Source organism: Lissotriton vulgaris, chromosome 5 (assembly GCF_964263255.1).
Source record: "Lissotriton vulgaris chromosome 5, aLisVul1.2, whole genome shotgun sequence".
Lineage (NCBI taxonomy): Eukaryota > Metazoa > Chordata > Amphibia > Caudata > Salamandridae > Lissotriton > Lissotriton vulgaris.
Window position 1 is genome coordinate 1,745,527,966 of NC_141693.1, and position 21,707 is coordinate 1,745,549,672.

At 46.8% G+C, this 21,707-nt stretch overlaps 1 protein-coding gene across 2 annotated transcripts in view; it reads left to right on the forward strand.

Moving 5' to 3' along the window:
- The window catches only part of ZNF652 (zinc finger protein 652), a 372,792-nt gene extending 351,428 nt beyond the window's left edge, over positions 1-21,364 (forward strand). Inside the window, exon 6 of one of the 2 annotated variants that reach the window (XM_086923997.1) lies at positions 18,497-21,364. In XM_086923997.1, the coding sequence (XP_086780123.1) occupies positions 18,497-18,996 (500 nt within the window). In that variant the 3' untranslated portion in view covers positions 18,997-21,364. The remainder of the gene's footprint in view (positions 1-18,496) is intronic. The other variant, XM_086923996.1, reaches the window with a different exon arrangement.
- The last annotated feature ends 343 nt before the right edge of the window (positions 21,365-21,707 follow it).

Below are 21,707 nucleotides of genomic sequence, written 5' to 3' on the forward strand. Positions count from 1 at the left end.
AGCAGAATTTAATATCCTCTGTAAAGGAGGTAACCGCTATAATAAAGAACTTCATGTGCTCATGGACCAGATGGGTTGCCAGCAGACATTAAAAATTAATCCCGACCTGTGGTCACAAGTACTTACTCCCCTGTTCGCTAATATAGTTCACTTGAGTAGAACACCAGATTCTTGGAAGGAGAGAATCAGTGTTTGCTTTACAAAACGGTCTAGGGAAATGCCCAATAATTATAGAATGATAACTCTACTTGATATACCCAGTAAAATCTACACAAAACTCTTGCTGCAGGCTTTAGAAGAATATGTTGAGAAAAATATATTTTCTCGAAAGTCCTGCTGGGTTTCAGGAGAAATCATTTGAACTGTTGATGGCTGGTTTGCATTAAAACAATTAGTGGAAGATACGGTCATAAGAAGAAATGTATATGTTAAAAATTGTGAGCTTATTGCTTTACGGCTCTGAAATCATGATAGAATCCAATATATTACTGGCAATCAATAGAAATGGTAATCTGGAAAATTTGGTTGCGTTTTCAAAAAGGTTTGATTGACAGTGCGCTTAGACTGAAATTATGCCTTTTTTGCATCAAGCAAAGATACTTGCAGAGCATTTTAAACTATAGTGTGAAATTGTGGTCTTTATCAATGGGTTCATTTAGGTATCTGTTAAAATGCCAGTTGCATTTGAGGGGCGCAGCCCGTTGGACCATGAATCTATGATCTTGTTTTGCAGGCTTTGAATTGATCTTCAGCTTTAAACCATCATGAATTGCAACTGGGTCTTAGTAAAATAAACAATAAATCTCTACAAGTCGATGTTACAGATTGTAGAAAGAGACCACAGGTTGTACACTTACTAAAGGCAAATTACAAAAGTATTTAAAAGATCTAAAAGCACTGAAGTTCCTGCGCTGGATGTTGAAGCTGTGAATCGGTCAAGTGCCGTCATTTATAAAGTGGAAATACAGCCAAGTTTGCTCTATGACGGTCCGCCAAATAAGGAATCTTGTCCATATTGCGCACATTGCACGTTAACCTTATGTCATATTTTAATCTTTTGTTGTGTTTTTAAAACCGAAAGAAAAAAAATATTATTACCAGTTGTAGAAAGTGGGTTTCTGATTCAGTAACACCCCTCCACTCCCAACTTTGTGGCAGGTTTCTGATGCACTTTGACTCGATGTGCCCTGGGTGCCTACCAATCGGCTTCCCTGGGCCTGTGCTCTTCCCCAAAAATGTCCCGTTGTACCCACAATTGGCACATCTCTGGCCCTTCTAAAAGGTACTGTGGGTTCCCTCGGGCACTGTGACCAGGGAAGGCCTCTAAGGGCTGCTGCACCTATTGTGCAACCCTTAGAGACCCTGCACCTTGACACCCACACACTGTCATCGCAGGCTGTGTGTTTTAGTGCAGAGGAGAGTGAAGAGTCGACCTGGCACACATCCCTGTGTGCCATGCCCGTAATCCACTGCCTGTGGACTTAGTAAGTCACCCCTCTAGCAGGGTGCACTAGACCACAGGTGAGGGTAAAGTTACATGAGCACTGTACCGCTACAGTGACTAAGTCCATTCTTAGACATTGTGTAGTAAAGCCATATAGAGTATATTGTCTGGGAGTTGGTCATTATGAACTTCACAGCTCCATATAGACTTTACAGAAACCTAGGAAGTTTGATAGCAAACGTCTCCGCACATTAAACCCACACTGATAACGTTGTGGGATTTAATGTAAAGTACACTCAAATCGCATCTTAGAGATGCCCCTTTAAATATGACCAGCCCTGGTGTGGTTTTTGAATGGTTGCCCACCATTTACCACCATCACTGGTTTTTGGACCCCTGGGTCGAGTGGCTCTGATCTGAGTCCATAAACAAAGCTCATCCTGGGGAGAGGTGTCATGCCTCCTCACCCAGGAAGGGGTGGGTCCTTCAACAGCAAGCTTCAAAGGCCTGCCACCTTTATAAGCTGTCGCTGCCCCCAGCAACTGGCTGCCACCGGGTCTGACCCCCACTTTAGGGAGAGAATCGGGTGGAAAACAAACTTAAGAGGGGAAGCACACACTGGAGGGTGGCATAATATGGGATGTACTCACCCCAAGAAAGGGACCTATTGGTCCCAACCTGCACACCCCTATAAACGCCCCTAAATGTAGTATTTGGGGGCAACCCTGAACATTGCCTCCTCAGATTCCTGCAACCTATGAAGAAGACCGGAAGAAGTCACACAGCAGAGGAGACTGTAATGAATAACTGACTCCGGCCCGTCTGCAGTTTCCGGAGATCCTGCGCCAAATGTCAGCATGTCCTGCAGCCAGCAACCTCCAGAACCCCTGGGAGGTCTGACTGCTTTCCTCAAAGGCCGTATCTACTGCGAACAGCAATTCTGTTCCACAGAAACTCTAAAGAAAGACTCTGAGCATGCTGAGAACAAAGAAACTCGATGCCTGGAACCACCACTGCACCTGTCGCCTATGGCCCGAGTCCAAGTGGCCCAGTGAGTTCCCCCAGCGCTCCTGAGTCAGAGTTCACCGTGTGTTGACCAATCCAGGACAACTCCACGTTGCCTGCAGGCTCTGCACAGAGGTCAGTGCCCCCTCCCCACATCCCCTTCCCCCAGTGGCCAGGTAAGGTGAAATCCAACCTCAAAAGGCACCACTGCATCCTGTGCACTGAGTTGCACCTACGTCCTTGAGCCCTCCAACTTACCTACCCAGCTGTTGGTTACTTCTGGAAGACTTCCTGGACCAAGCCTGAAGCCATGATCCAAATCTGCAACCTCCATAGGATTTCATTGGGCTCTCTACCACTCTTAAGCACCCTGCACCCAGCGCCCCTGCACCACTGGTGGTGTGAACTTGCTGCCAACCTGGGACCCCCCTTTGCCCTGACCGTAACCCTAGGAGCATGGCTCCCAAAACCGAGTGGCCTGCCCGTAAGTAGCCCCCAACTGAAATGCCCCCTAACCTCATTGGCTAACATTGGGCCTCTAATACAAAAAGGGTATCCTCTTAACAAAATTGGAATGGTCAGAGGAAGAGGAAATGTTTAATTCGTACTTCCACCGCACTTAGGTAGGAAGAGAAAAAATAACTTTTTTTCTCCAGTATTAGGGGTGTCTTTCATAGATTCACATGCTTGAATATTCCCCGTCGTCAAAGTGGGAGTCCCACGGTAAATAAAATAGCAATAATGCTAAATATATATAATGTATATAATATATAAGTACATATAATACATGATAAAGAATAGGAAACATAATAGAAACCTCAAAAATCTATTCCTACATAGGAAAGCATGGTAAGAGAAAAAACTACTTTTAACACATTAGTGTCATTATGTTAGTCCAAATTACAGCCAACCAGGCGTCAGCACCCTCTAGAACCTTCTCCTCAGAAGCTCAAGCCCTCAGATTTTCTACCGCACGTCGTGTGAAGGGAGTCTCCCTGAGCTCTGCTCAGTTTTTCACCTCTACTCATCTATTTCCAGTGTATTTCACAACATGTCAAGTAAGAAGTCTTTATTTCGACCTTGCTCTTCTTGTGGGAAGCTGCACCTTTTTGAAAAGGACCCCCACCAGAAGTGTATATACTGTTTATACCCTGATCATGAGGCTAGCAGCTGCAAGTTCTGTAGAACTTTTTCTACAAAGACTCTGAAGGACAGGGACGGCCGCCTTCTCCTTTGGCTTCAACGTCTAAAAGACAAGAATTCAGCCCTGTCAGACGCAGAAAGTTTTCATTCTGGACTTTCTTCAGCAGCATTCAAGCGTGGTAGTTTACAGGATGTTCCATCTCCTTTCCTCAAGAAGATGAAGTTGGCTTTGCCTCTAGCTTCTGTGACGTCTTCAGCCACCCCTACCACCTTTACGCCCACGAGACCTGGCTCTCAGACGTCTTCTGCTGCCTCTCGAGGTGTTTCCACGACTCTCAAAGTTCCGCCGTCGACGGGATCGTCGACGAGCGCTCCGACAACGAGAACGGCATTTGCTACATCCTCGATGACGACGCTGACTACTACCTCAGCTTTTTCTTCGTCGACGACGGTCTCGTCGACAGCATCCACATCGATGAGGGTTGCCTTGCCATCCAAGCCAGTTCCATCGACGATTCCTCGTCAACGAAAGTCTCCAAGAAGTCGTCGTCGTCGACGGCGACTCCGTCGACAAAGATACCGACGACCAAAGACTCGTCGACAAAGACATCGTCGACCAAGGCCTCGTGGGCAAAGACTCAGTCTACGGATGCTACACTGGTGTCGACGACCATTCCGTCGACTATTGCTTCGTCGACGGCCTCGTCTACAGCTGATCGATCGTCGACAGTGGCCCCGACGACGATTCCGTCGACGGCCATACCGTCGACGATGATTTGTCCAAAACTATCTTCGTCGACGAGCAAGCCAGTATCGTCGGCGTTATCGACGACGGCACCATTGACAGCAGCACCTCTTTCCTTTGCCTCGTTGCCGTTAGTGCCTTTGAAGACTTCAGAATTTTCTCATCGTCGTGACAAGGTTCCGTGTCACCAGCTCTCTGATCCAGAGCTGCAACCACCTTCTCCAATGTTTGCCACTACATCTGAGCCTGACACTGACTAAGAACAAGAAGGGGATACCTTTGGAGCAGCACAAAGTCCATCTGACTTAATAATTAAGTGTCAGGACTCGGATTCTGGCGAAGGTGATGGTGATCAACAGTCCCAATCTGAGGAACAGCTGGTCCAAGTCCCTATGGCTACCATTACTTTAACTCTGATCTCCAATCTCCAACATATGCTGGATGATTATAACTGCCGTTTCCCAGCTACGCCACAGAGTACACCGGCACCATCTCCGGCTACCGTGGCACTGCCTCCACCTTCTCCGCTGCCTGTGTTACCACCTACAACTTCGTCTCAGGTTCAGACGTCTATTAGAATCCATCTTTTAATGGATAAAGCAGCTCTGCGCTTTAAATTACCAAGATCACAACGTGAGGAGGACTGTTTCCTTTATGATTTTAAAGACAAACCTTATTAACAAACCCACACGATTCCGATCATCTATTTTGTTTGGAAGGAAGGAATTAAGCTCATGACTGCTCCAAACTCCTTACCTGCACAAATACCGTGCCTTGAGAAAAAGTACAAGGCCCCGATTGGGTCTCCGGCTTGCCTGCTTTCTCACCCCAAACCGGACTCGGTAGTGACTCAGGCCGCACAGCGTCGAGCCCGGAACCAAGCGGCTCCTAACACAGCTCCTCCAGATAGAGAGGGTCGATGTCTGAATGCTATTGGCTGCAAGTTCTCAACGATGGCTTCCACATCTGTCCGGGCAGCCAATGCCTTAGCCATCTTGGGACGCTATGACAGACAAATGTGGTCAGACATTTCAGATCTCATAGAACTCATACCTAATGCTTCCAAGGCTGACGCTCTACAGATCCTTCGAGATGGACAGAGAACGTCAGAAGAAATGATCGACTGTGCAGTCGATGTGGCTAACACAGGATTCCGTCTGCTTGCAAGTGCGGTTGCAGTCCGACGACAAGGTTGGCTAAAGTCCACATCCTTCCGGCAGGAAGTCCAATCCAGAATACTGGACATGCCCTATGATGGGGAATCACTATTCGGATCTCATATTGATGAGGCCCCGGAGCCCATTAAGAAAGACACCGATACGGCAAAGTCTTTGGGCACGTTACAATTTCGGAAGCAGTCCTTTCGAGGTGTGCGCGGACACAGCACTTCTTCAAACGTTCGAGGTGGGCAGCAATACCGCTCATACAATCAGAGCGGCCAACGTTACACGCCCAATCCGCAATCTCGCCAGCAGTCCTCTAGGCCTTACAGAGGAAAGACCTCTTACCGGGGATCCAACTCTAAACGCCAATGAATTTTCCCATCAAAATGTTGGAGGTCGAATCTCTGTTTTATTCTCAGTGGTCCTCGATCACCTCGTACCGCTGGGTTTTGGACATTGTACGACGGGGTCATACCCTAGAGTTTGTAGAGATTCCTCCGTGTACACCACCTCGTGGCCCGCCTCCTCCACTCCTCGAGGAGCTTTTCCATCAGGTTCCTCTTCTTGTGTTAGAAGGTGCAGTCAAAGTGGTCCCGAAACATCAAAGAGGAGAGGGGTTTTACTCTCGATTCTTCCTCATACTCAAGAAGACCGGAGATTGGCGACCCATTCTGGATTTGAGGGCTCTCAACCAGTTCCTAAAGTCCCAACCGTTCCGCATGCTGACGTTACAGGAAATCCTTCGTCTTCTATCCAGCGAGGATTACATGACCACCATAGACCTTCAAGACGCATACTTTCATGTCCCTATTATCCAACAACATCGCCAGTACCTGCGTTTCAAGGTGGGACCAATGCACTTTCAGTTCAAAGTTCTGCCCTTCGGGCTGTGATCAGCTCCTCGTGTGTTCAAGAAGGTACTGGCCCCTGTGGTGGCTCACCTGCGTCTCCAAAGAGTTCAAATCTTTCCATATTTGGACGATTGCCTTATAAAGTCTCAATCCCACCATCAGCTACATCAGGACACTCGCCTTAGCCAGCAGGTGTTTCAGTCCCTGGGGTTGACCATCAACGTCGAAAAGTCACAGTTTGCACCTCTGCAGACCAGATCCTTCTTGGGAGAGATCCTAGATACGAAGCTCTCAAAAGCGTTCGTCTCCAACGAGCGACGTCACAAAATCCTTTGTCTGGTCTCCCTCATTCGAAGAAAACAGTCAGTTTCTGTTCGAACGTTAAAGTCATTCTTGGGAATGGCTTAATCTTGCATCGCACTGATCCCAAATTGCAGGTTGCGCGCCCGTCACATTCAGGAAGAACTGGACTCACAGTGGCGTCAGGTCTCCGGGTCCTTCAACAACCTTGTCGCAGTAACAACCCGCATTAAGTCATTCCTCCCAGTAGTTCACGGGGAGTCAGTGCTGATCCAAACGGACAATACCACCAGTATGCACTACGTGAACAAACAGGGTGGAACTAAGTCTCCTCATCTGTCTCACTTGGCCCAGTCGATCTGGGATTGGGCTCTCCGCCACCAGATCACATTGGCAGCCGTCCACCTTCCGGGCGTGTCCAACATTTTGGCGGACTTTCTGAGCAGGCCCACTTCCTCAACGCACGAATGGGAACTGCACCAGCCGACTCTAGATCTTGTCTTTCACCAGTGGGGTCACCCAGATCTAGACCTCTTTGCAACACCGGAGAATCGGAAATGCCCATCTTATGCAAGTTGGCATTCCCACCCCGGGTCGTGCGGGAATGCCCTTTTGATAGACTGGTGCGATCTATTTGCTTACGCTTTTCTGCCGATTCCATTAATACCGCGGGTGCTGTGGAAGATGCGGAGACAGCCTTGCCACATCCTGTTGATCACACCTCGTTGGCCCAGGCAGGCATGGTTTTCAGAACTGCTTCTGTTGTCCCAATGCGAGCCCATTCCTCTGCGCCCTCGTCCAGACCTACTATCAATGGACAGAGGCCTAGTGTGCCATCCGGACCCCTCCACGCTACTATTGTGGGCATGGAACCTGAGTACCTTGAATTCGCAGATTTGAACTTATCTCAGGAATGCAGAGACATCCTGGCTCAAGCTAGGGCTCCGTCTACCATCAAGACTTATAAACTCAAGTGGAAGAGATTCTGCCATTGGTGTGTTTCAGCCAATGTCCATCCCATCCATTCCATGCCAGAGCAGCTTCTTCCATTCTTCTTCAGCCTTGCTCAGTCAGGACTCTCTCATTCTACCCTGAGAGTTTTCTTAGCTGCTATATCTCGCTTCAGACACGATGGCTCTTCTTCCCTCTGCTCGTCCAGAATCATACGACAATTCTTCAAAGGACTTTTTCGCAAGTTCCCACCTGTTCGGCGCCCTCCTCCATCTTGGCACCTCAATGTTGTACTATCCCAACTTAGGAAGTCACCATTTGAACCTATCCATAAAACGGATATCAAATTCCTCACCTGGAAGGTGGCGCTTCTTTTGGCTTTGCCCTCATCTCGTCGCGTGAGCGACCTGCACGCTTTCACTATCAAGCCTCCTTACCTTCAGTTCAGGCCTAACGGAGCGGCGCTCCGCACCAACCCCTCTTTCCTACCTAAAGTACCGACAGACTTTCATTTGAATGAGCCTGTGTTCCTGAGAACTTTATTTCCGGACCCAAAGTCTCCGGCGGAGCAGCGCTTGAATTCTTTGGACATCAAACGATGCCTTAAATTTTACATTGCCAGAACTGCCCCCTTCCGCAAGTCCGACCAGCTGTTCATCGCCTACGGACGTTTGCGTAAGGGACATGCTCGATGGCTTTCCTCAGCCATTGCCTTCTGCCACCAACAAGCTGGTAAACCATTGCAGTCTTCAGTGAGGGCTCATTCTACGAGGGCGATGTCTTCATCCACCGCCTTGTTTGCTGGTGTGCCTCTTCATCAGATTTGCCGTGCAGCGACATGGTCCATCAGGCACACTTTCACCAAGCATTACTGTTTGGATGCCATCAATGAAGCGGATACCGCAGTGGGACAGGCAGTGCTTCGCCATCTGTTTCATTAAGGTGAGCCTCTGTTCCCCCCTCCCTGATGTTTTACTGTGATTGCTATGATGTGTAACATGACTGTATTATCCTAGTACTGTCTTGGTTTTCTTCCATATATTTACCTAGCAATCTCAGTTGTCGGAGGTTACTGCTTTCTATTCTATTCAAGCATGTGAATCTATGAAAGACACCCCTATTACGGGAGAAGAACAATTGTTACTTACCTGTAAACAGGTGGTTCTCCAGTATTGGTGTCTTTCATAGATTCACATGTGACCCACCCTCCTCCCCTCAGAGGCTCTCTTCTCCTCATGCGCTCTTTGTTACTTGTGCTACGAAAATCTGAGGGCTTGAGCTTCTGAGGAGAAGGTTCTAGAGGGTGCTGACGCCTGATTGGCTGTAATTTGGACTAACATAATGACACTAATGTGCTACAAGTAGTTTTTTCTCTAACCATTCTTTCCTATGTAAGAATAGTTTTTTGAATTTTCTATTATGTTTCCTATTCTTTATCATGTATTATATGTAGTTATATATTATATACATTATATATATTTAGCATGATTGCTATTTTATTTACCGTGGGACTCCCACTTCGTCGACTGGGAATATTCAAGCATGTGTATCTCTGAAAGAAACCAATACTGGAGAACCACCTGTTTACAGGTAAGTAACAATTGTTCTTTTTATTTATAACCCTCACCCACTCCAGTAGTGGCAAGCTTCGTCATCAGGTTCACCCTGACCCCTAAAGGTCAGGGTGGGCTCGACCATATTCCAGGGAGCACTTAGTAGACAATTTGTTTTAAATGTTAGTGGCTTTTTTACATTGCGATAAAAATACCTAACTCACCCAAGGTATCCCTTTATTAGCAAGGTGAGGTTGGGATAATAAAAGAATTCTATTTTCAAAGGGGCAGTGCAAATGTTGTTGTCCTATGATCCTAACGTGAAAGTGCCAACATGTTCCTGCCCTAGTCCGTTGACCCTTGTGGGTCTGGGGTATTTGTCAAGGCGATACCAGAAAAGAGATCCCCCAGCAACATCACGTTGCAATTTTTACAGTTGTGAGCGTAAATTGCAGAAGAAATGCTTCAGCGTATAACAAACAGAAAAAGGAAAGTTAAAAAACTGTACTTGCCGTTATTTGGGGAATTGCCCTGTGAACAAAAGTACAAATAAGACCATAACTGAAAAGAACTTTTTAAAGGCTTCGCTGGTGTCATGGGATTTAATCATTTCATTGTTTAATCACAATATATTTGTCTGTATTTTGTAGATCCATCTTTATTCCTTCTCTAAGAGTCTTCTGCTGGTGTTGTGGCCTAGTGTCAGTTTTTCAATTATGGACCAGTGTAGGTCGTTATCAGAGTGGTTGTTTTCAAGAAAATGTGCAGTTACTTTGGTTGACTATTTCTTACAAAGTATTGTACTCCTATGCTCACATATACGTGTTTTTATTTTACAGGTTGTCATGCTGATGTAGTGTATGTGATTATATACACCATATTACTGTTGTACAATTGGTGTGTGATCGTTTTTCCCATGCTGTTCCCAAGCCTAAGTCGAGGGTACGTGTGTGAGTAGTGAGCGCACAGGATGTACAATTACCCCAAGGGAAATGGCCTTTCACTTGAGGTAAACTCCATAGTTTTGGTGGGGTTTCTTCGTGCTGCGATTTACTATGAACTAGTCTGTTGCTTAGGCTTCCATTTCTGTTAAAGGAGAACATAGGTTTGGAAAGTTGTAATTTGCTTGAGGAGAGAATACACCAATGTCTATTTACAATCTATTTGATCTTATCTGATATTGAGTTGTAAGTACTCACAAAGACACATGAGTCTGTCGCTTTTGGGTTCTTTTCGAGCAGCGATTCTCTTGGGATGATTCAGGCACTTTTTTGGGGGTTTTGTGATGACGCGCTATGGATAAGCTTTTTCTCTCAGGTTGTTGGAAAGGGACTCCGCTTCCTTTTTGTAGTCATGTAGTTCAGTTGCTCTGGATTCTCAGAAACTGACCTATAGGTAGATTCTTGTAGTCCTCTGGGATGCGCAGTATTGAAGTGCAGGAGGCTATTACGGTCTGTCGATTTTCTGTATAGATTCGTCGTGAGTTTCCCATTATTGGAAATGATGGTAATATCCTGAAAGGATATGTTGTTCCTGTTTGTGGTGAGAGTGAACGTGAGGAACCTTCCATCAACCAGCTGAGAAAATTTGTGATGATTGTGTCTGTACCATGCCATATCACAAAATTATCAATATATCTTCGCCACAAGCGGATCTTATTCTCATAGAGGTTGTTGTTTCAGATATTGTAATCTTTGAACCAACTGACATACAAACACGCTAGACTGGGGGCAAATGTACTGCTCATCGATGTTCCGTGGCACTATAGGGATGTCAGCTCCTCAAACTTGAAGACATTTTCAGTGAGGGCTAATTTTGCTAGTTGCATAATCCAGTGCACCTGGGCCGCCCAGTCTTGTGTCTGTAGGAGATTGCTTATTACTCAGAGAGTTTACTCTTGTGGGATGCTGGTGTAGAGTGCTTCAACGTCTAGAAATAGCATGGTTTATGTTGTAGTCTGTCTTGCAGGATGTTTAGGAGGTGTGTTTTTTTCTTGCACCTAGAATCTCCTATTCTTCACCAGAGGACGGAGAAGCCAATTAGTGAATTGAGATGATGGTGCCTACCGAGGATACAATGGGTTTGCCATCAGGCCTCTGCACCTGGCTGCCTTAGTGCCGCTGATGGTGCGATATGAGTGGCTAACTGGACGTTGGAAAACCTTGGTCCTAAACCCCAAAAGCCATACTTGCAGCTTGTTTACTTGCCTTTAAACCGTTAACACTCTTTTTCCCATAGGAACCAATATTACGTGTTTTTGTTCCGAAAATGTTGTGTTGAGCTGTTTTCTATGAAAGAAAGGTAACTGTGCTTCAAACCAGAGTGTTCGTTAATATTCCAGATGGCTCTGAGGGTTCAGATATGCTGGCATTTCTTGATAACTGGCTGAGAGACGAGATGTCGCCTGACTCTCTCTCAAAATTCTTTGCTTTCGAGATGGCGCATTGAGTCACGGGGTGGGCCCCGTAGCCTGGAAGGCCTTCCTGGCCAGTGGTGGCCAGGCTTCCACACTACAGGGACTGGGATTCAATTCTGCAGCAAGCAAGGACCCATGGCCCCTACGCCTTAAATAACGGAAAAATGTTGTTGTTCCCAGACTTCACGGCCAAGGTGCAGGCACAGCGAGAATCCTGCATAGAGGCCAAGAGAGAGCTATCGGAGACCGGTTTGCAGTACTCTATCATCTTTCCTGTGAAGCTCAGAGTTATCCTTGAAGGAGCCAGGCACTTCTGCAACTCCCCGTAGGAGACATGGTCCTGGCTAGAGGCATATGAAAAGGTGGCTCCATTGCCAAACCCCCAGTCTGGTCCACGGGGTACAAAGCGAGCAGCCAAGATCCGACGGCACCAAACAAAGAAAACTATTCCACTGTGGAATCCTACAACCTCGCAAACGCAACAGGATAGGCAAGCAGCTCTGCAGGCAGGAGCACAGAACCACAAAAAACTGACAGATTGGAGGACACATCCTCAGAACTGAGAGGCCCAACATCGGATTCGGAAGATGCCACAGGAAATGACCACAGCATGCCAAAAGTAACTCCGCGCTCAGCGGATGACATTATATGAAGGCACAGAAAATTAGTGTGCTTTTAAAAGGGTCTGAGAACTAGAGAAGAGGACATGGTGATAACCTGGGAGGTGTACGGATCAGCCTTCTCAACTTTCTCCCAAGCCGGGACGAAACCAAGGCCTCTGACCCATCTGGACCTCCCACCAACAACTCACTAGAGCAGAGTGATCTGCCGGACAAACTGAAGGCGGTGTTATAACCATAATGTTGTTTGTATTCAGGTTTGGGCAGTCGCTGTTGCCAGACCACTCATGTGATGAAGAGTTACTACATTGGGTTTGTTTTTTGCTACTCTGGGGTCCATTACATATAATACTGTCCGGGGCTTGGGGACTGGTCAGGGAGGGGTTGGGGAGGAGGGAGCAGAGGAAGATTACAGCACTCCCAGTTACGGCTACTAAGCGGGCTGACATAGAAGAGGTCAAACTATTATCTTGGAATATTCGGGGCATGGGCTCCCCAGCTAAATGCTAAACATTTTTAATTTCATATACCGTAGAGGTGTGCAGATAGTGATGCTACAAGAGACACACCTGACAGCCGAGGAAGCCCTCAGGCTCCGCTATAGGTGGTTGGGACAATTGTTTGCGACCACTTATTCAGCATATGCAAGGTGGATCCTTCTGAGGATTAGCCCATGCACTCCCTTTCTCGCAACACATTAAATCATTGATCCATAGGGGCTCTATGTTATAGTGAAGGGTAGAGTGAAGGGAAGGGAAGTGACCTTGGGGAGTATTAATGTCCCGAACCAAGACCAGACCCACTTTTTGCAACAACTTTCCAAACCCTTATCGTAAGTGACAGCAGGGGACTTGATCCTGGGTGGGGATTATAACTGTGTGGCTGACTTGGACATGGACAGATCTATCCCCCCACTGTGTGGTACAACAGCAGTTGTTACGATCAAAAGGTCTCCGTGACTGGGTGGGAACTCCTAGATGTGTGGAGACTGAAATACAGGCAACAGCTGGAATACTCCTTTTACTCCCCATTATATGGTCCACACACCAGACTAGACATGTTTCTATGCTCAAAGCAGCTTTCACAAGCAATAAAAGGGGCAGAATACCTGGGGCCATCTCAGACCACAGTCCGTTACTACTGAGTTTCTCCACAACTCCTGAGAGAGCTTCAATCCCGGGATAGAGACTAGAACCCAACCTACTGGAGGATGAATGCTTTAGATGGCAGTTGTCCACCTCCATTTCAACTTACTTTGAAATAAACCAGGCCACTGCAAGCACCTCCAGGTGGAATGGGATGCCTTCAGGGTGGTAGTAAGAGGTCAATGTATGGGACAGACAGTGGGAGCACGTCCAGAGAGCTCCAGGCGCTGGTATCTCAAATCCCTGCATTAGATAAGGGGCTTAGAGTGGATGACGAGACCCGGGGACAGTTGTCGGACATCAGGAGTAAATACAACAAAACTTGGGAATGCCTAAGGATTTTGGACATTCAAACATATCCGGGAAGACAGCACGCGGAAGGGAGGAAAGCAGAGTAGCTACTAGCATGGTTGACTCTGCCAGAGGGAAGGGGCTTCCCGATCCCCAGTATTTGGACAGCAGACGGGCAAACTGCATATTTGCCTATACTTATTAATGATTCTTTTAGAGGGTATTATGAAACTCTGTATGGGAAGCAAAGGGAGGTGTCTGAGGAATTGTTGGTGACTTATTTAGAGGGCTTGGGGATACAAGGAATGGACCACGACACAAGGAAGTATTTGGAAGCTGTGATCTCTGCACAGGAAATAGGCCTGGCAATCAAAGGTATGGCCAGAGGGAAGACCCTTGGGCTGTATGGAGTCCCGTTTGAGTTTTTTATTACACGTATGCAACAATTTTGATCCCCCAACTTGAAAAACTGTATGCTGCCTCACTGCAGGGTGGCCAATTGTCGACTTCCACTCGAGATGCATTAGTGGTCCCACTACCTAAAACTAAGTTAGACTTAGCGGGCGCAGCAGATTATTGCCCTTTATCTATGCTGAATTTAGACTTCAACCTGCTTAGCAAGGTTTTGTCCAGTAGACTACTCCCGCATATGACCCACTTGGTCCATGAGGATGAGAATGGGTTCATTCCGACTCGGGCACTTTGGGGAACCTGAGAAGGCTATATCATGTCCTATTTAAGCTCTTTCAGCCTACCCAGACGCAGTGGTTATGGCAGTCAAACTGGAAAAGGCATTTTATTCCCCACATTGGAACTTCTTGCTGCAAGTAATGAAGAGCATGAAATTAGGAGATGGACCCCTCGGAAGGGTTGTGAGGGCGAGGCAGGGGTACCCACTATTGCCCCTGCTTTTCCTTCTAGTGAATAAACTACTTGCGGAACGCTTCAGACAAGAAAGGCTGAGACACAAACTACTTCTAGATGGGAAGACTCATATAATCTCATTATATGCGGATGACATTATTATTTATTAGGAACGGCGCCCGGGGCATTTCACAAGCCATTAACCTCTGGAGGAATTTGCTGGGCTGTCCAGGCTTCAGGTCAATGCTCAAAAGATCCAAATATTCCCAGTGAAGTCACACTGGCCAGGCCTGGGGACATCCCGGTTGGGCCTTCTTGGACCCTGAGCTCCCTTTGATACCTAGGTATACAGGTATTTCATAAGCAGGTGAACCTCTTGGAGGGTAACATTGGTAGGGTGGTCCGCACACTAAAGACAAATGTGTCATTCTGGCGCTCCCTCTAATTTACGGTGATGGCCAGGATGACGCTCTCCAAGATAGTTATCCTCCCGAGGTTGTTGAGGGACGGTGTTTTACTGTTGTTATATTACCTCGACACACTACATGGACATACTGCTCATTGATCTGGTTTGGAATGGCGGGCGAAATAGGGTATCCCTGACAGTCTTGCGACGACCTACGACAGCAAGGGGCCTGGGAGCACTCGATTTTGAAGCATACTACTTGCTGGCACCGCTCTAGTGACTGACCCAATGGTTGGATTGGAAAAGCTTAGAGGCACTTGGATCACAGAGACCTTTCCCCTATGAGCATCTCCTTACTATGATGTTAAACCCTCAGCATTCAATAAAAACAGCATGAATTTTGCTACAAGTGGCCTTCAAATGTTGGTGCAGATGTACTAGACTTGCAGGAGGGACTCCCTAATATGCGCCAGACTTACCACTGATAGGGTTACCATGGGTGGGAGACTGCTCCCTCTTTACTCAGGGCCAACTGAGGGATTGGACAGAAGCAGAAGTGACAACCGTTCGGGATTGCTACCAAGATGGGGAATTGTTCCCCTCGATGGAATACCAGGTCTCATCATCTGGGCAGTTCCTAAATTGCCATATCATGCGGGGAACTTTTACCTCATTGGGGGGGGGGAGAGACTCTCATGAACCAAACACACATGCAGCCCTACAAGCAATAGTGACGCAATAGTCCGTGGGGCATCTGGTAAAATTGCTGTATGCCGCAATAATTACCGTGATGGAACAGCCCTTGGCCCACTTACAGGAAAACTGGGAAGCCCTGGTGGGTAGGAGCCTGACAGAGGTGGATTGGAAGAAAGCTCTGCAGAGCCTGAAGAAAACCTCCAATCTACACCATTTATCATACTACATATTACCTACCTCACACCGCATAGGCTTAATGTCATGTACGGAGTGGATAATCAGCAGTGCCCGAGGTGCAAGGCGTTAGACGTCAACTTTGCACACATGATTTGGGAATGCCAAGTTGTGCAAGACTACTAGCAGAAAATTGAGACCCTAAACGAGATTTGGCACCAGCCTTGATGTGCAGAGCAGAGGTTTGTCTGCTATGTGTGTACCAGAGTCCGAAAGCTAAAAAGGTGGGGCATAGGTTTGATGTCTTTGCTCTCATCTTGGCCAAGTGAGTGCTTTTGCCTGAAAAGTTAGGGACATGACTTCAGGGCCCTGAATGGACCCATTTCAAAGTCCATTGCTTCTATCCTTACAAAACATAAGCAGTATGGTAAAAAGACCATATCCCTGGACGCAGAGCAGCACACATTTTGTTTTCCAATCCACACATTGCAGTACCTCCAGGATTGGTGCACTAGTTCCAAGTCCAGGGAAAACAAAGACAAGAAAACAAAAATAGCGCTTCACTGGCAAACTCTGTAAAAGTGGCGCTAATGTGTTTCAGTGTGAAACAAATCAGTTTGGGCAGTTTGCTACCACTCTGTCTTACTTTATTTAGTTATTTTTCATGTTTTTAGCCTTTTATTCCCAATGCTGCACTTTGGAATTAAAATGTCAGAAAAATACAACATTTCTAGCAAAAACGTTTCTTTTTTGGATCCATTTCACTGTGAAGCAAATAAAAGAAAGGAGAGGAAAGAGTGAGAACCCCGTCTTGAAGTCATGGTTTTCATGGGCGTCCGCAGGGGGGCAAAGAGGGGTGCTCCAGGGGGGGCAAGCGCCCCTTCTTGCCCCCCCCCCCCCATGCGGACGCCCATGCTTAAGCATGGGCCAGAGCTGAAGAAAGGGCTTTGGCACGTGAAAATAAAACAAGTAGAATGCGCAGGCCACTGGCAGAAACCTGGGCAGAGGTAATGCGAGAGGGGTAGGCCTGAAAATCGGGAAAAAACGAGAACAAACTGAGACCCCCACCCCACGATCGACAGAGGTGCTCATCCCCCTCCCACCCTTTTGAGATAAAAGATTTGAGACCTGAATTCATAGGAAAGGGAAAATAGTCACATACCACATGTAGTGGGATTAGACGCCCTGGGACACCCTTGACTCCAGGAGGAAGCTGTTGTTAATGGTTTTCTATGTTCATTTATAATTTTTTTTAAAGTGAAACAGATTATACTGTAAAGAATGATAAGACATTAGCAAATCTGGTGTACTCCTCAAATAGTTTGATTATAAACTAGGCACAGAGTTTTAAATCTTAGTTTACAGGCTTCAAGAGATAGAGCAGTACATTAATCTGCAAAGTATTGCAGAGCAAACGAGCGTCTAGATCAGAGTTTGACTTCCTAAAAATGATACACCTTGAAAAGCAGGAACATCCACAAAAACCATGAGAAGAAAGTAAACGTAATATCCATTCCCAGCCTCGCAGTACCGATCCGATGGGAGCGGGAGGCCTCCACGGCTTGGCCTGGCTCCAGTCAGCCCCAGCCTATGAGACGCTAGCCCCCGCACACTGCACGGTGGCTCCTCCCGCCTCCCCCTGCAGACGTGGGCTCTTTGATTTGCCTCCTGGTTGTGAAGCCGAATATTTACTTGTCAGTTCAAGGGCAGGACGGTCGCGGTGCAGGCGGTGGCCTGCGAGCGGAAGTCTCTCGCTGACAGCCCGCCACTGCCAGGTCCCGGGACACTCTCCCTGCACATGCTGCCTGGCCCCCTCCCTTGCTCCTCTTTCCACCAGGCCCACTGCTTACATTCAAATCTGCCAGCAAGAAGACAGATGGACCCACCCCGCTAGGAAAGGGGTCCCTCGTCAAATACTCGCCTCTTGTGTTTGTTTATTGTCTTGCGTGGTTACTTTATTGGCTGGAGATTAAAAAAAAGCTCTGTTCAAGCTGCTGTTGGGACCGAGGGCTCTGGAGTAAGAATGTAAACAAGTATGTAGAGTTCTCTCTTTTTCTGCCGTCCCACTTGGACAGCCTCGGCCTGCTTTTCTTCTGTAGTAAAAGGTTTATTATCTTTATGGGGCCATGTGTTTGGCCCCATAAAGAAACCTTTTACGCCAGAAGGAAGGCAGGCCGGGCCGTCCAAGTGGGAAGGCAGAAAAAGAGAACTATACGTCACAAAGGGTTCTTTCCCAATGGCTGGCCCCCATTTAGCATAAATGGTGACGCCGGCCAATGGGAAAGAGGGGCGGGGTTTAAAGCCCGCTAGAGAAAGCTCCTCTAAATCATAAAATTATAAAATCTCTCTAGCGAGACTGCGCATGTGCGCAGCCTACGCTAGTGAGACCTAAAAATCCGTGCCACTGGCGCAACCTAACGCACTCTGCTACTTGCGGAACTCCACGTAGGGCGATGGCGTTTTCTGGTCACTTCACAAAGATCCATGTAGTGGAACTCCTCCCAGGCCTACCTTTCATAGCTCTAGTCTTAGGGTTTTTTGCAGGAAATAGATAATGCTTTATTTTGAGGAAATGTTTGTTTACTTCGCTGAGTTGCTGTCTTTGGTTTAGCTGTGTAAATGTGTCTTTAGAAGAAAAAAAAGCTTAACCACTGAAATTATTTGAACCTGTTTTCATTATTTACATTCAAGTTCTGATGTTATAATGTTCTTTGTATCTGTTTGCTTAGGAGAGAAACCATTTATCTGTGAAATCTGCGGGAAGAGCTTCACAAGCCGACCGAACATGAAAAGACATCGTCGAACTCATACTGGGGAAAAGCCGTATCCATGCGATGTATGTGGGCAGCGATTCCGCTTTTCCAACATGTTAAAAGCGCACAAAGAAAAGTGCTTCCGGGTCACTAGTCCAGTTAACTCGATGCCAGTTCTTCAGATTCCTCTCAGCACTACAGCTCTACCCACGACTCTTCCTCCTGTCATGAACACTCCGGCTCCAGAAATCGACATGGACTCAATGAACGCTCTACCGCCGCGGACCATGGCTCACCCTTTTTCACACCTCTACCTGAATCCCCATCACACTCACCACCTGCCCGTTTCGTCTGTTCCTCATCTCCCGCCTCCCCCTGCTCTGTTCAAGAGCGAGCCTTTGAACCACAGAGACCCAAACGAAGACAGCTTTCTCCGACACCTGGCAGAGAAAAACAATTCAGTTCAGCACCATTAACACTCGCTCCTCGCCAAGTCTGACCTTTTCAGATTTGCCCAGTCGAAATGGGGTGACCCTCCGCCCTCCTACAGCCTTTATAGGGAGTGATGTGGGAAGGCGAGGCCGGGATTGTGCAAGGCCTCAGTAGTGTCTCTGCTGGTGGCACCCAAAGGCACAGCGGATGAGCATAAGGCTGCGAATGACAGCTCTCTGGCAGAGGTCTTTGGTTATGCCCAGAGAATCCGCAAAGCTAATCCCGAGCCTGTTTGTGTTTCTGGTTACTTTTTTATAAATGTAAAATACTGACACTTGAGTTTTATAATTTCATATCAGCTGATGAGATATGCTTGCTTTTATACCCTGCACTTCCCCTTGAGGAGGGGGACAAACTGTTTTCCTTATACGTTATCAGAGGCTGTACAACCGATCCAGAGCATTAAATGAATCACTGTGTATCTGGGGGGAGGGGGGGAGCCTTCGTCCATGGTGTCTAGCTAAGGAAGGCATGAGCCACCATCACAGTGGGTCAAGCATTATCGAGATAAAAGCTGTGTTCTTGTGTAACTGTTCGATGCTCTTTCTTTTTTACTACGGAACTTCTTTTAGAGTTGTGTTGTATAGATTTATTTAGCGGTCTGTTTCTAAATGAAATTTATTTCAAAATCGGTGTCCTTTTCCCGTAGCTCGACTGGTGTACCATAGATAATTTTTTATAATCAACAAAATGTGATTCATAGGATGCTGTATGCTTATCACGGTGAAGATTTTATTTCCTTTGTACAACTCAGAGGTGTCTTATCGGAGAATGGAGATTCCAGGAGCATGGGGCAAGTCATGTGCAAAGTCTGTGGTGGTTAAAGTTACAGAGCGCCAGTGATGTGGACGGCAGTTTATGTTCAAATGTTGGTGTAGTTGGTACATGGGTCACTGTTACCGACATGTACCACAAGGTTACAAATGGCACCCCATGAGTAAATACGCACGTGGCATATTGGCACAGTCCGCAGAAATATTGGTGCAATCCAAGTGCTGTTTTAAAATCTGGCACGCTGAAACCGAACGACTGTCCTTTGGGCTAAGGTAAAAGCCGTTTTTCTTTGTTGGGCAGTCATGTAGGGAATAACCCACAAAAGAGTGGCATCTATGGCACAAACGCCTAGTATGGGAAAGTTTATGGGATTAAAGGTCAGTTCACTTACAACTGGATCTAGGCTAGGCCTGTCAGACGCAAGGGAGTGGGTAACGAGGCTAGGCCTGTCAGACGCAAGGGAGTGGGTAACGAGGCTAGGCCTGTCAGACTCAAGGGAGTGGGTAACGAGGCTAGGCCTGTCAGACGCAAGGGAGTGGGTAACGAGGCTAGGCCTGTCAGACGCAAGGGAGTGGGTAACGAGGCTAGGCCTGTCAGACTCAAGGGAGTGGGTAACGAGGCTAGGCCTGTCAGACGCAAGGGAGTGGGTAACGAGGCTAGGCCTGTCAGACGCAAGGGAGTGGGTAACGAGGCTAGGCCTGTCAGACGCAAGGGAGTGGGTAACGATGCTAGGCCTGTCAGACGCAAGGGAGTGGGTAAAAAGCAATACTCTTAGTTGATGATCATAGTGGCTGCTAACAATAGTTTCACAGTAGGAGAGCAGTTTCAGTAATGGGGAGATTGGCCTCTGAAACAAGCCCCCAGAATCAGGAGTGATGGTGGCAAGAGCCGTGTGTAACTCGAGTTGCGGGCACAAGCCACAGAGGTAAATGTTTTTTTCTCTACAAATAGGAAGCAGTCTTCATGCACAGGTTTCTTGTCTACTTCAGTTTTAAATTAAATGTCGGTAATTGGGGTTTTGGTCTTCATTTGCAGCTCAGCTCAGGGAGGTTTTATTCCTTTTTCCTCTCTATGCCCTTTCCATGCTTTCCTTCGTTTTTCCATTCAGTTACTGGGGGAAGACCAGTGCTTTCTTCTCAATCTCGGATGTACCTCCTATATTTCCCATTGACTGAACTGTGAATCAGTTCCGTCAGTCCTCTTTCTCCAGAGTGTCTCGCAGCCTGTATTCAACTGCAAGCATTCCCCTTCCCATTTCTTCCTCCGGTTTCTGTCACGAAGCCACCTCTGTGATGAACTCGCATTGGAATAATTAATAATACCCTTCCTTTTTTTGTTCAACTTTCTTCCTTCATTCTCTGGGTTAAGGAACAGCACTTTCTTCAAGGATTCTCTGATTGCACTCATCCAACATCATAGTTTCCAGGCCAAGAAGAGTAACGTCATTGTACTTCTAATATTCTTTGTGCATCATCTACTCCAGAAGGAACATTTAGAGCAATGTTAGTCATTTATTGTTTTAGAGTAGGACTCATAGCTATTGATTTGTGATGCTAATTAAAGTATCAGTGGCACAAAGATCTAAGTCGGTAGACAGCCTTTTATATGTGTAGAAGATGTTTGTGTTTATGTGCAAGAGGATGCGCATCGTTCATGAGCAATATGGTCGCTATAAATAGGGTTTTTCTTATATTGATCTTTGTTATGTTCCTTTATGTGGGAATGTATACATAAGCCTTGATTCATATGTATGGAATAGGGGATGTATTTACTGCACCCAATAAATTGCGAAACCTCGCAGTGGGATAATTACCAGCTATAGTAAGTACTTCCCAATGCATGTTTCCCCATTGGGAACGAAGCATAACATGCAGAATCACGTCTTTCCTGGTTATGGCTTTTTTCTCCTGATAAATGTTGC